The 14012-nt window shown below is 37.2% G+C and overlaps 1 protein-coding gene across 5 annotated transcripts in view; it reads left to right on the top strand.

Moving 5' to 3' along the window:
* LOC121292560 (centrosomal protein of 170 kDa protein B-like) overlaps positions 1 to 12951 on the top strand; it is a 77151-nt gene extending 64200 nt beyond the window's left edge. For all 5 annotated transcript variants that reach the window (XM_041214690.1, XM_041214689.1, XM_041214686.1 and 2 more), the window contains 4 exons: positions 4449 to 4537; positions 5481 to 5574; positions 8857 to 8908; positions 9455 to 12951. In XM_041214690.1, the coding sequence (XP_041070624.1) occupies positions 4449 to 4537; positions 5481 to 5574; positions 8857 to 8908; positions 9455 to 9744 (525 nt within the window). In that variant the 3' untranslated portion in view covers positions 9745 to 12951. The remainder of the gene's footprint in view (positions 1 to 4448; positions 4538 to 5480; positions 5575 to 8856; positions 8909 to 9454) is intronic.
* Positions 12952 to 14012: the final 1061 nt, after the last annotated feature.

Genomic DNA, 14012 nt, shown 5'->3' with positions numbered 1-14012 from the left:
CAATAATAAAGCTACTTGCGCGTCTGAATGAGCTTTATTAATGCAATGCTGACCCCATACCAAAAAGGTGATCACTTAGATGTTTTTGATTTAAATTGCATGTTTTTTTTTGTGAAAAGTTCAGCCCTCAGCAGGTGAGGGATGTTGTTAAAGAGGAATGAAACACCCTGCACTAATCCGTGTATAGTGTTCTTAGATGCAGGCTGAATGTTTAATTTGCACTGGCAATCACTGTCACTGGGACAAAATCCTGGAACTCCCTCCCTAACAGCAATGTGGGTGTACCTACACCACATGGATTGCAGCAGTTCAAGAAGGTAGCTCACCACCACATTAGGGATGGGAAATTAATGCTGGCTTTGCCAGTGACACCCACACCCCAAGAACAAATTCAAAACAAGATTGACTCAGCCCCAATCTCAGAACAGCACCTGCAACTGCGTAGTTTTCCAACTGTAGCACTAACCATCAGGCAGTCACCAAGAACCAAATAATGCCAAATTAGGGACAGTTTGCTGTTATGGGCCTATGGTCATAATGAACTGGATTGAGGCTATCTAGCCTCCAGTCACTAGAGACCTGTATAGGCAATAGGCAGGGTATATTTCAGTTCCAGAAATCTGGACTGGATTTTAACCTAGGTCATAGAAATGAAAACTGCTTGATGTTAGAAATAACTATTATTGTAATAATACAAAATACACACCAAGTGTACCATTTTGAATTTATGTTTTTTATACATCTGCTTGCTTTTCTATCTCCATTCTCCTATTTACTTTAACAACTTTATTTCTATCTGATATCCCTTTACTATCTATTCTAAACCTTCACAAGATTTTGCAGGGTATCTCAGTGCGCCCCATTAGTTGGACTTAAATTGGGTGTTTAGGTTGTTTAAAAAATATCTTATGCACATAAAGTCTCTGGAGTTGTGAGCTGACAACAGTGCATTGAGGGCAGTGGGTATCTGGGATCTTGGTGACAATGTGACCAATAGTATCTCTCTTTAATCAATAAAATTAAAAGACTGAGAAATAAGCAGAGGAAGGGTTATGAAGAAGGATAAATTAGAGTGGGACAATTCAATGTCAGGTTTGGTTTAAAATGAGAAATGAAAAGTGGGAAACCAAGATTACAAATGAGAAAAAAGGGATGGAGCAAGGGAAAAAAGGTTAGAAGTTAATTTTTTCATTTTAAAATAAAGCTCCTTTGAAAAAAATTCAACCTGAAGGAATCAGATTCCACATTTATTGCTTACTTTCTGGGCAAAAGAGGTTGATGGTGCTTATTAACATGTATTATATCATTAAAAATCTGTTAATTACTTGACTTAATTACTAGACTTAACTTTCTGTGGCAAACTTAATGCGTAATGTGAAAATTCAACAATTTCATAAGTCATGGGGATTTAAGCGTGAGGGGGAGTTTTCACGAAGTTAGTGGTGGCGCGGCACAAATCGGCCAGCAACCTGTTGCGATTCGCAATTCATGGGGTTGCTCTTCCTCGCCACAAATTATTTGCCAATTTGAGCATTAATAATGGTATATGTTGTTCAGATACCATCATTAATTTCAGGAAAATCTGGCCCATAATTTTTTGTTTCAAGTCATCTGGGGTCCCATCATCCATTTTGGAAATTGGATCCAAGTGCAACAAGATGACCTTTGGTTGCAAACTGACTTCAATGGCTGTTTTATCCCAACAAATTAGGGCTTAGCATTCTAAAATTTGAATCATAACATGATTATGGTAATGATGAGGTCATTCCTGAATGTGATTGTCTGCATAGTAGAGAGTTGGGTAATCTACATTGATTACATTCCAATAAGAAAGTGCATCAAATGTTAAGCAAAAACCTGGAAAAACTCAGCAGGTCTGGCAGCATCGGCGGAGAAGAAAAGAGTTGATGTTTTGAGTCCTCATGACCCTTCCACAGAACACTCGAAACGTCAACTCTTTTCTTCTCCGCCGATGCTGCCAGACCTGCTGAGTTTTTCCAGGTAATTCTGTTTTTGTTTTGGATTTCCAGCATCTGCAGTTTTTTGTTTTCATCAAATATTAATGGTGTTTCTAATCATTAGTTAATGTTTCAGGATTTCTATGCCAGAATGGAAAATATTAATGATTAATTTATTTAAGAAATGTTATGTGGATTGTCAATGTCTAATTCTAGATTTCTGTTCAATATTACAAATTTACACACTTATTTCAATTCCCATATGTCACTGAAGCAAGAGAGTATATTATGGAACTTCCACATGAATGACATGCCTTTCAGTTCTTCAAATTTGATTGACTAAATGTTAATTATGTTCAACTACATGGTAGTATTCCCAATTTTAAAATATCCTTCATGACTAAAACTATTAGTCTTTAGACTTTTTGTAGTTGCAAACTCCTTGAGGGACTAAGATATAAGAACATAAGAAATAGGAACAGGAGTAGACCATTCAGCCCCTTGAGCCTGCTCTGCCATTCAGTAAGATCATGGCTGACCTTGTTTTGATTTCCACATTCCCATCTAACCCTGATGACCTTAGGTTCTTGTTAGGCAAGAGAATCAATCTACCTCTGCCTTAAAAATATTCAATGACCCTGCCTCGCCTCCACCACCTTCTGAGGCATTTTGAAGATAGAGTTTAACACCACCTATATATCATCAGACTACAGTTAAGTTCCCGTCTCTTTGGTTGAGAAGTATTAAGAACAAATAAATTGGTAAGAATTAATCCTCTGTTCTTGGAAATGTTCAAGCATTTAGTGCTAGTGCAAAGCATAAAAAGGGCTTACAAACAGAACCCAGACTCTAAAGCACATCTGTACTACTAGATTTAAAAAGAACATTAGAAGTTAACTATTTTCAAATGACATTTTTACAGATTTTGAATTAGTTCCTCAACCTTCTGAGAGAGAGATTGTGGGGGTTACTTAATTATATTTTGACGCACTACATTCAGGTGAACACATTTAAGATTATTGCTTTTGGTTGCACATTTACTGGGAACCGAATATTTTATAGGGTGTCTATAACTTGAAGAATCCCAGAGGTTTGGCTGAGTCAGGGGGATATCAAGGATTCTGCCTACCTGCGAGGCAGTGTTGCTGCTCATTGAGGGTTGTTGAGGAGTCAATAATTCGTCATTCCATTCTGCTCTAGTTGCATAGGCTGTCAGGAAACGGTTGCACACTTTCTGGTATCTTTTGAGTTCAAGGTGGAGTCCGTTCTTGACCTACCGCCAAAAGTCATATGTTTCACTATCTGTTGTGAGTAAAAATGCATATTACAGCTAGTGGTTGTGCTAGCATGTGCATTGCAGAAAGGGCATGTACTTCAGTAATCAGGCCCTGCTGGCACAGGCCTGGGTTCTACAGAGATTGTGAGGTGTGCCATGCTGATTGTAACTTTGTGAACTGCTTTTTAGAATGCGGAAGCGAGACCAAAATGTAGGCAATCGTTTGTACGACAGGCCACAGTCGCTCCAGCCCATTTCTCTTAGAGAAGATATGGGCTGGAAATTTCCCCCAGTCCGGCGGGTTGTGCAGGGGCGGGCGTGAACCCAATTGGTGCTGCCAATCAGGGCCATGCCATCATTTTACATGGGCAGGCCAATTAAGGCCTGCCCATTGTGACATGCGCCTGGAAGCGCTGTGCACTTCCTGTGGGGAGGGAGGGGAGGATTCCCTGAGTGGTTCCCTGCACTCTTTTGTGCATGCGCGTGAATCATGCGTTTGTATCGGTCTTAAACTTAAATAAAGGATTTTTAAACTTTTAAAACATGTCCTCTCATGTGACACTATCACATGAGCTGGGACATGTCAAAGAATAAATGTATACATTTTTATTAGGTTTTAAAACAGTTCATGAAACCTCATCCTGCCCATGGATGAGGTTTCATGAAAAATGCAAAGGCTGCCTGGGCTCTTCGCCTGTCCACCAACCTTAAGGTTGGATGGGCAGCTCATTAAATTGAGTTAATTAGTTTTTAATAGGCCTTTGGCAGTTCAGCGGGCGCACAGCCAAGTTGGCTGCACGCCCGCCGAACTTACAATCTAAATGATGCTTGGTGACGTTGGGACACCCACCCGATGTCACTGCGTGCCATTTTACGTGTCGGTGAGCGGGCCACACCCCTGCTCGCCATCAGGAAAATGCTTCCCATGGAACCTGTAAAACATCCATAGGGTGCAGTATGCTATGTGTTTTATCTTGAGCTAGCCCTCATACATACAGTTGTCGGTGTTAACTGTACATTTATGGTTGAATCTGTCCCTGTAATATCCTTGTTAAATATCATGAAAGCTACACTGTTTTAAGAAGCTAGTCTGAATACATAAAACCCCTAACAAACTTATAGTTCTTGGTAACTGAAATATTTTTTTCTCTCAATTATTTAACTAATATTGAATGTTTTAGTTTAAGACATACTGAGCATGTGTCACATTTTAGGTCATGCTAGATAACTTGATGTGGAATTCAGTATCCCAGCTGTCACAGTTCATACGAGAAAATATGGAGCAAACTGCAGCAAAGATAAAGTGAGTAAATTACTGCCATGTTTGGCGATTTTATCATTTATGATCAGGAATATTAAGATTTTTTAAGTTGTTTCATATAGTTGTTGATAACAATACTCAAGTTCTCCATAACTTGATGACAAAGCATAATCTTGTAGATAGTATTGAGTTTATACTGGATGAAGCAGTCATTACCCTGTGCGCATGGCTCATGAGTGTAGTTCTTTTTTAATGTACTTCTAACTTATGATAGAAAATTGAGAAGATGGAAAGTTGTTCTACAAGCCATTAACAATAGGCTGTTCTTCAATTGTTGTGATTGTTATTCCCTTATAAAGTTACATTGTGAGTTCCTGAAGCTTATGTATTGTAAGAAGAATCCATATGATACTGTGTCTGGTAGTTCAGTAATTCACATGCTTAATAAAAGAAACTGTACTATGTTCCCTCCCTGGCCCACATTTAAATGTCACTTTTTCAAGTAGAGTTATTACAATCTCTTTAGATACTTATTTTACATGTTTTGCATCTTTTCCTGTTTTCCAAACCTCAATCATTTCCGTGTTCTGTCAGTGAGTGAAGCAGAATATGGTTTTTCTCTCTATCAGTTCTTGCCTCTCTGCAGACCAGACTGAAGTGGGCAAATTTTCTCCTTCCCCGCTTGAGTGGTTGGTTCCAATAAGGTTAAGATTAGAAAGGTGCAATTTGACTTCAATTGCAGCCCTGTACAATTTTCTTTTCCATTGTGGTTAATGAATGCCAGCCCAGTCTAAAACTCCAAATTTTTTTGATCCACTGCTGGACCAATTTGTTAAATTTCTTTGCACGTTCACCTGAATGACATTTTACGATGGGACACTTTTTAGTACTGGGGTGCAGTAACTTAATGTTGATTTGTAAAGATTTGTAAATATTGGTATTATTATTGTCTTGTGTAAAAGGTACTTCTGTTGTTTGCTTTTAGAATTCTGTTCCAAAACAAGGAGAGAAATTGGGACGAAATTGAGGCCAAAATAAATTCTGAAAATGAAGTGCCAATTCTCAAAACATCAAATAAGGTAATCTTACTAAAATGTAACTTCCTGTTTTCACCTTTGCTCGTGTCTATTTTATGCTTATAAACTATGCAGGAGAATAGCTGAAGCAAAATCTTGGTCCATGTCAGAGTTGCAAACCTTTTCATTATCTGGGTTCCAACCTCATTTTCTAATATCGCACATGTTCCCTATTACTTCCTGCCTGTGCCTTCCTGCTCTTGTGAAGATGCCACCTTCTTCTCAATACTCCATTGGTGCCGGCCACCTGTGATACATGACCCAAATGTTCATTAATAGTTTCAATGCTGTCATAGCTGGACTTGACCCTTTCCTCAACTGACATCTAGCACCTGTGTTCCATTCCCTTAGCCAACATCCTCATGTTCACTGTGGCTGAGATTAGCTGACTTGAGCACAAAACAGTGAACAAATCTGTGGCCTTTCTGTTCTGTAGGATGCAGTTGCTTGCTGCTTTAATCAACAAACTATCAGGGGAGCTCCGAATGTATATTTATTAAGATCAGTAAAAAGATATCAGTGATTAATGGGCATCTGCTCTCTCTCACTGGTTGCCTGTGTTTAAAGAAATCGGAGATAGAAACGGCCATTTTTACTTTTTATACACTAGAATTTACATTTGAATATCATATATAAAAGGAATGGCAAAAATAACTAAACATGATGGGAATGTTACAGGAAAAGGTAAATAAGCTAAGTGAATTAATTTAAACAATTATTTGTGAAAATACTAGTTTATAAGATTAAATATTTCTTTCACTTCTTAATTATTAATGTGAGCAGATTCCACGTTGCATTAGGCTATTTATTTATTTTCTTTCTTCTTTCATGGGATGTGGGCATCACTGGCAAGGCCAGCATTTGTTGCCCATCCCTGTTTGGCTTTCTGGGCCATTTCAGAGGGCACTTAAGAGTCAACCACATTGCAGTGGGTCTGGAGTCACATGAAGGCCCGACCAGGTAAGGCCCTAAAGGAAGGAAGCAAACCAGATGGGTTTTTACGACAATTGATGATAGCTTTATAGTCACCATTACTGAGACTAGCTTTCAATTCCAGATTTTATTAATTGAATTCAAATTCCACCAGCTGCCATTGTGGGATTTGAACCCCTATCCCCGGGGTGTTAGCCTGGGCCTCTGGATTGTTAGTCCAGCAGCTTAACCACTATGCCACCACCTCTTGTAATGTCATAATGGTCAGGGTATTACTTCCTTTAGAATAAATATTTTAACAATTACTGAAGGTAGAATGGTTAATAAAAATACTGAAACTGTTTTGTCAGCTCAATTTACAGATATTGTTGTTACATTGAATTATGTAAAATCTGCAGCAAAAAAAAGCTATTCAGCCCAATTAGTTTATGCAGTGTTCTGTTCCAAATATGATACTTCTCCCTCTGTTATATTCCGCTCCCCTCCCTCTAGTTTCCTTGATTATCAAAGGGTCCAATTCATCTGGACCCATAGTTTTCTCCTCACATTTAACCAGTTTGTCCAGTTTTTGATGAGCTAACTGAGAAGACTGATGGGGGTAATGCTGTTGATGTGAATACATGAACTTCCAAAGTGTATCTGATAAAGTGTCACATTAAGGCTCGTCAGCAACATTGAAGCCTGTGAAATAAAAGGGAAAACAGTCATTTGGTAGTACAGAACTTGAGTATTGTTGCAAAAAAGAGATTTTTTTGTCAAAGTTTTTTGGCTTGCACTCATCAGCAAGAAAATACTAATGTCAGGGGAAACAATATATTTGTGCTGTATAAGAAGAGAGTGCAGATTGATTGGTAGAGGCGTTGCCGTGGAGAATGTAGCAGTAGTAACATGAGTGGTAAACACCACTAACAGGATGCTGCTGTCAAGCCAAAAAGATTTCCTGCCTATCACACAAATGAGTAGTATGGTGTATGAATTTCAATGCCAATTTGATGCTAGGTATTTGCTGTATGTCCCAAAGACTGGTGGATCATATCAAACAGCATCCCTTCCGCTGTTCACAATGGGCAAGGTATGGACCATACCCAACCAGCCCATGCTTGCAAAACTCAAAACACAGTGTCCAACATTAGATGTGATTCTGCGATTGGATAATATTTGCTGAATAATCCTCAGTGGCTAAGAATTATGCTGACAACCAATTTGATTGTCAGTCGGGCTCGCAATACGGCGCATTTACGTGGACTGCAAGTTACATATATTAATACACAGAGCCCTGCTCTATGCAGACAAAAAAAATGTGTGTACACAATGTGCTGTTTCAGCTAAACAAAATAAGTGACAGCCGTTTGCCAATTCATTCCCCAGGACAATGTCTTGACCAATCAAGAGTCAAGTTGTCTGGTTTAAATTTCAGACAATGCTTGGCTGTTCACTGTCAGTCATCATTAACTGCTGCATTCTTCATGGCAATGCCTCTACGAATTAATCAGCACTCTCTTCTCATACAGTATAAATATGTTTCCCCTGGCATTGGTATTTTCTTGTAAATTGTCCTGATGAGTGCAAGACGAAAAGCTTCACCATAAAAGTCTCTCTTCTTCAGCAAAAGGGAGAGTGGCAGCATGGAACCAAAGTTAGATAATGGCAGGAAACAGTAGTGAACGGTTGTTCACGGGCAGGGTGAAGGTGTACAGTGGTGCTCCCCCAGGGGTTGTGTTAGGATCACTGCTTCTCGTGATCTATACCAATAATTTGGACTTGGGTGTACACGGTACAATTTCAAAATTTGCAGATGATATAAACCTTGGAGGTATGGGAAACTGAGGAGGGTAGCGATAGACTTCAAGAGGAGGCTGTAAAGAGATATAGATAGGTTAATTGAGCAACAAAGTAGCAAATGGAGTATAATGTGGGGAAGTGTGAGGTTATTCACTTTGGTAGTAAGAATTAAGGAATCATCATCTGTGCAGTAACTATTGTATGATTCTATCTAATTTCTTTCTGTCCTAACTTGTAATATCCCTCTTGACTTCTACTGTTGTCATTTCTTCTTTGTTCATTAGGATTGTTAGTTAAAAGAACGAGGCACACTTTTTTAGGATTTATTTTAATCGTTAAATACATTAAACATACATCTCTGTGTTTCAAAAATGCATTGTAAAGGCTTCCTTGTGTCAGAAACAATACTGACCCAACTTTATAACCTATACAATTGGAATGAAGATTACAATGAGTGATTCCCCCTTAAAAAAAATCTTTGATATCCTATCCTAATCCCAATTCAAAAGTATCATTAAAATATCTCTAACAAAAAAATGTTCTGATTGCTAACTTGGTTTTCTATTCTAGGAAATATCCTCAATTTTTAAAGACTTGAGAAGAGTTCAGAAACAATTAGATGGTTAGTAATATCAATTGATGTTCTTGATATAATTGATAGTTTGCTATTTTAACTGATTTTCTTCCACCAACTGACATTCATGGTAAATAATCATTTAATTAGTTTGGAAGCTAAATCAAAAAGTAAAAAAAAAAACAAAATAAAATTTTTTTTAAATTACCTGAAAAAACTCAGCAGCATCTGCGGAGGGGAACACAGTTAACGTTTCGAGTCCGTATGACTCTTGAACAGAACTAAGTAAAAATAGAAAAGAGGTAAAATATAAGCTGGTTTAAAGGGGATGGGGGGTAGAGCTGGATAGGGGGCCAGTGGTAGCCAAAAGATGTTCCCCTCTGCCGATGCTGCCAGACCTGCTGAGTTTTTCCATGTATTTTTATTTTTGTTTTGGATTTCCAGCACCCGCAGTTTTTTGCTCTTATCTTAAAAATAGTCAACCTGATGTACAGTGTTGTTTAATGTATACCACATAGCGATTGACTTCCTTCAGACACAAACTTTCTATCTTGCAAGAGGTGTAGATACACTAAAATATGTTTCTTTTCACAGCAATCAATACAATCATAGATCCTGATGGATCTCTGGATGCTTTGACTGGTAATCAAATCTCGCCAATTTCTGCTTCAGCAATGAACATGAAAGAAAGGACTGCTAATACTGTGGTCTCCTCAAAGGATTTGCCAAAATCTTCAGCACAGTTATTGAATGAGTGTGCCCATCCAAGCTCTAAACCATCCCAGTTGTCTTCAGATACGGACAGCATTGACTCTGACTCTGAATGCAATACTCAATATACCATGATTGAGCCAAAAATGGAAAATATAGTCACTATGCTTTGAAAGAACTATTTATTTTTGGCCATGATTTGACCAATGCGCATTGTCATAGTTGTTATGTGAGGGTGATTGTGAAAAAGTTGTATAAAATAATGCTGTAAGTGACTGATATATTGCACAAAAAAGCTTAGTGAAAAAAATGGAAGTTAGCAAAGAAACTATTATTTAGTTAAGTTCCATAACACTTTCTCAACATCAGTTCAGCATAGAGGCAAGGTAAAATATGTTTAAACTGAGAACAACATTTCAGTTTTTGGCCAAGCTGTGCCATTTGAATACTATAATAATATGATGCACTGAAGAATATACTAGTTGCACAGGTTGTAATTTTGCATGCCAGGTTTCAGCACAAACTTAACAATTGAACAATGGCTGCATATTTAGCAAGTTGTTGCATTCTTAGTTTCTTGCTTTTTTATATCAATGTTATGACAGGGACAGCCTAATATTTAACTCAGTGCTGGTTTAAATATTGGTTAAATATTCTGGGAAGGAGAAATTAGTCATTTTCCTCTTATCAAAACTTTACCTACTTAAGTATTTATGTAATAGGTGACTAGTTGTATTCAGGTCATGTCTGTGGTATTCTTTTGTCACATCAGTAAGTACTATGCATGCTTAAGGTTTTTATAACCCTTTATGGTGAATTGGCTTTAGTTTTGAGAAATGAAATCCATCCACATCTCTTCAATGCCATAACAATTTTAAACCTTATAAGCAATTTTTCAACATGAGATGTAACCAGTTCAAACAAACATGACTTATTCAGCCAACCAACTCTAAAAGAGAGCAAAGTAGGCAAACTCCAACCAGAAACAGTGATGCACAAATATATATCACATTTTGAAATGTCAATGTGTGACTGACAAAACAGTACTAGCAATTATTTTCAATTGTGTGTGATTAAAAATGTTTTATTTTAAGCTTTTGTCCCACTAGCCTGCTTAATTTAGTCCCCTTGTATTCCATTTTCCACATGGCCCATGAACTTCCCCATTGCCGTTGCTGCTTGCACTATGTTTGCATAACTGGTAACTTGTTGCACAACATGGCTTCTTTGCTAATTTATCTTGCCTAAGACCACAGGACTCTCTCCAACTCTTGGGAAGAGTTTGCCTAAATGACATTTGAAGTTTGGGGTAACATCACATGAAACTTTAGTTTAGAGCTAATATAATGTTCCAAAGTATCATATTTGGGAAGTAACAACTGATATCTATCTTGGAAAAAAATTATTTTTTAATTACGCTATGGAAATATTTCCTTTAATGGGCTGAAGTACACAAGTTTGTATTAACATTTGACAGTTGTGTTGGTGAACTTCAGGAAATCAATGTGCTACCTTAAAGCTGCTGAACTGTGCAAAGCATATTAAAATGCCTTCTGTGTCATTGTCTAAAGAAAAAGTGAAAAAATGCATTGGATTTTTGTGCTGAAGAAAGCTACAAACAGTTATAATTGGTTACAAATATCTCAGGATGTCCTTAATGATGCCTGGTATTAATATATTGTGTAAACATCAGCAAAAAAAAAAACGATGATTGGAATGACAATTTGTACATACAGTGATACTTGTTATAATGACACTTATTTCAAATGCTTGGTTCTTATAAAGAATTGTCATCATTACAGATCAACCCACCTGAGACAATAGTAGAGCCAAAGATCAAATGATATGCTGTTAGCTTTGTGTCTGTATCTTTTAAATCAGTCTGCCTCACACATCAGTTGATTTAACAGTACTTCCAAAGGTTTATGGAATACTTCTTGCAGCAATTATGCATCTTCATATACCAGTTTCTAGACATAGCAACTGAGTAAAGAGTGCAAGACTACCTATTGTATAGAACATAGAAATATGAACATATATATGGCATCTGTGCACTGTATAGATTGTGCATGTCTGTCAATTTCTATATATGTATGCTGCATATATGCTGTGTCAAGGCAACTTTGTGTAGTTACCAAGGCATAGGAGCTGGTACTTGAGAGTAGGAACAATTTGGTGGCATGGAGGACAACAGAAATTAGGATCTAACATTTTACATATGGACAGCAACTATATGTATGATGTGGATTCTTCCCCACCTCTCCCCAGTGAGTAGCCTGTGTTCTGCACTTACTTTTTATGTTGTTTGTATTTTGGGAATCTGTGAGGCATGAGTGTACTAAAACAAGAAGCCATTATGTTGAGGGTGTTTCATTATAAGTGCTGGGTGATGTTGCCTTCTATCTTTTTCCATTTTCCACTTTATTTTAAATAGTGACAACGTGGTGGAGTTGTATTGTTCAAGCTTTGGTTCATTTTTGATTTTTATGTGCAGCAAATATTTTAATGCTTTCCTGTTAGATTTAAATAAAAACAAAAGTGTAGCCTTTTTGGCTTGAACCTGATTTGACTTTGAACACTCACAGTAAACGCATCGACTTTATAAATAGATGATTGTCAGCCGCTTTAAATGAGAAGTTAATATTGCTACTAGTACCACAAGCCTATTGAAGAAGTTTCTGAACATAGTTAATGTATGTTGCTAAAGAAAAAGCATCATTTGCAAGTTCATAATTTAAATTTTTGAGGACTTTGCTCTTTTAATAGTTGACTGATTACAATTTTGCCAAGCAATCTGGATGAACTTGAGTGAGAAGCAGATACTTGAAATGATTAGTTGATTTTAAAGTCAGATTGTAGTCTGCTTACACTAGATTTTCACATGCAGGAAAATGTAATTCCTTCACTATTACTGTACTCTGTTCATAAGTGGTGTCCTGTGCTGAATTGTTGAAGCACTTGTTGCTAGCCTGCTAGCTGATGCTGTTTCTTTTCTTTTAGTGGCTCATTTATTATTTTGCTTGTAACAAACTGTATTTACATGATATATACAAAGCATACAGCTTTTTTTATTTCCAGCTGGAATGTGCCAGTTTTTTGTACTATAGTATTTCTGTACACTGTCCAGCTTTCAATTTGATGTATATTTCACTTTTTGCACAATTATATATAGCTGAATATAATGAGCTTTCTTCCATTTTTGGCTGGTTTCAAAGTTGTAATTTATTTTGTTGCCTTATAATGAATGACATGTAAATTTTGTTAGGATGAAAGTACTTCTGATTTTTAAATTGTTTTGCACATCACAGTATAATTTTGAATTACTATTTAATTTTTCCATGGAAGTTGATTATAATAAACCATTCTTCATAGCAGTGAAATGTCTGTGTCATGGTAATCAATGTTCATACTGACAATACCCCAGAAGGAAACACTTAGCAGATATAAAATAGAGGGAGCTATCCCTCCCATATTAGTTTTATTATTACCACAATAACCTGCCCCCGCCTGAGAACTAGGCCCTATTTCCATTTATTTCCAATATCTTAACTTGTAACGTGCACACATCCACAAGTCCATTTGTAGTCATTAGGTAGAGAATGTAGTCTGGTTAGCTCAGTTGTTTTGAGCATGGTGCTTAATGACACCGAAGTTGTGGCTTTGGTCCCAACACCAGCCAGGGTAGTTGTTGGATCTGTCTCTTCTACTTGCCCCATTAATGACATCATGGAAAGACCACTAGAGATAAAGATGTGTAGAGAGCCATGATTAGCAATCTTTGGACAACCAATGATACTTGAAGAGAGAAAGAGATATAGGGAAAATTTGCACCATGGGGTTTTTTGAAGTAGCCTTTTCAGAAGGTTTATGTCTGCTACAAGCCTAGATGTTGGCATTAAAACAGAAAATGTTGGAATATCTCAGCAGGTTTGGCAGCATCTGTGGAGAGAGAAACCGAATTAATGTTTTGAGTCCATATGACCCTTCAGCGCTAAAGAGAAGTAGAAATGTGATAGATTTTATGCTGTTTGAGGGGGTGGAACAAAATAGAAGGTCAGGGATAGGTGGGAGCTAAGGAGAAATCTGACAAAGATGTCATGGACACGCCAAAGGGAGTGTTAATAGTAGTGTTAAAGACTCAAGAAAGTGCTGGTAGTTGCATAAAGGTGTTATAACCGATGCAGTTGGTAAAGCGGAGTTATTTAAAATTCCCAGAGAGAAACTTTAAACAACTATCATAACCTATAATTTTAAGTATTATGTTTGAGATGCGACTCTAAATTCAGGAATCGGACGACCAGTTCCCGAGGCTTTACATTAAACTAGTTGAAACATTTTATTAATTTACACAAGTTAAAATATATACACGTGGCTACAAGTTATGACTATCATAACTTTTAACAAATTCCTAATCTCTATTAAGGTAACAGCAACCCATACA

The sequence above is a fragment of the Carcharodon carcharias genome, chromosome 20 (genome assembly GCF_017639515.1).
Source record: "Carcharodon carcharias isolate sCarCar2 chromosome 20, sCarCar2.pri, whole genome shotgun sequence".
In the NCBI taxonomy this organism is placed as follows: Eukaryota; Metazoa; Chordata; class Chondrichthyes; order Lamniformes; family Lamnidae; genus Carcharodon; species Carcharodon carcharias.
This window is presented reverse-complemented; position numbering and strand designations above follow the sequence as displayed.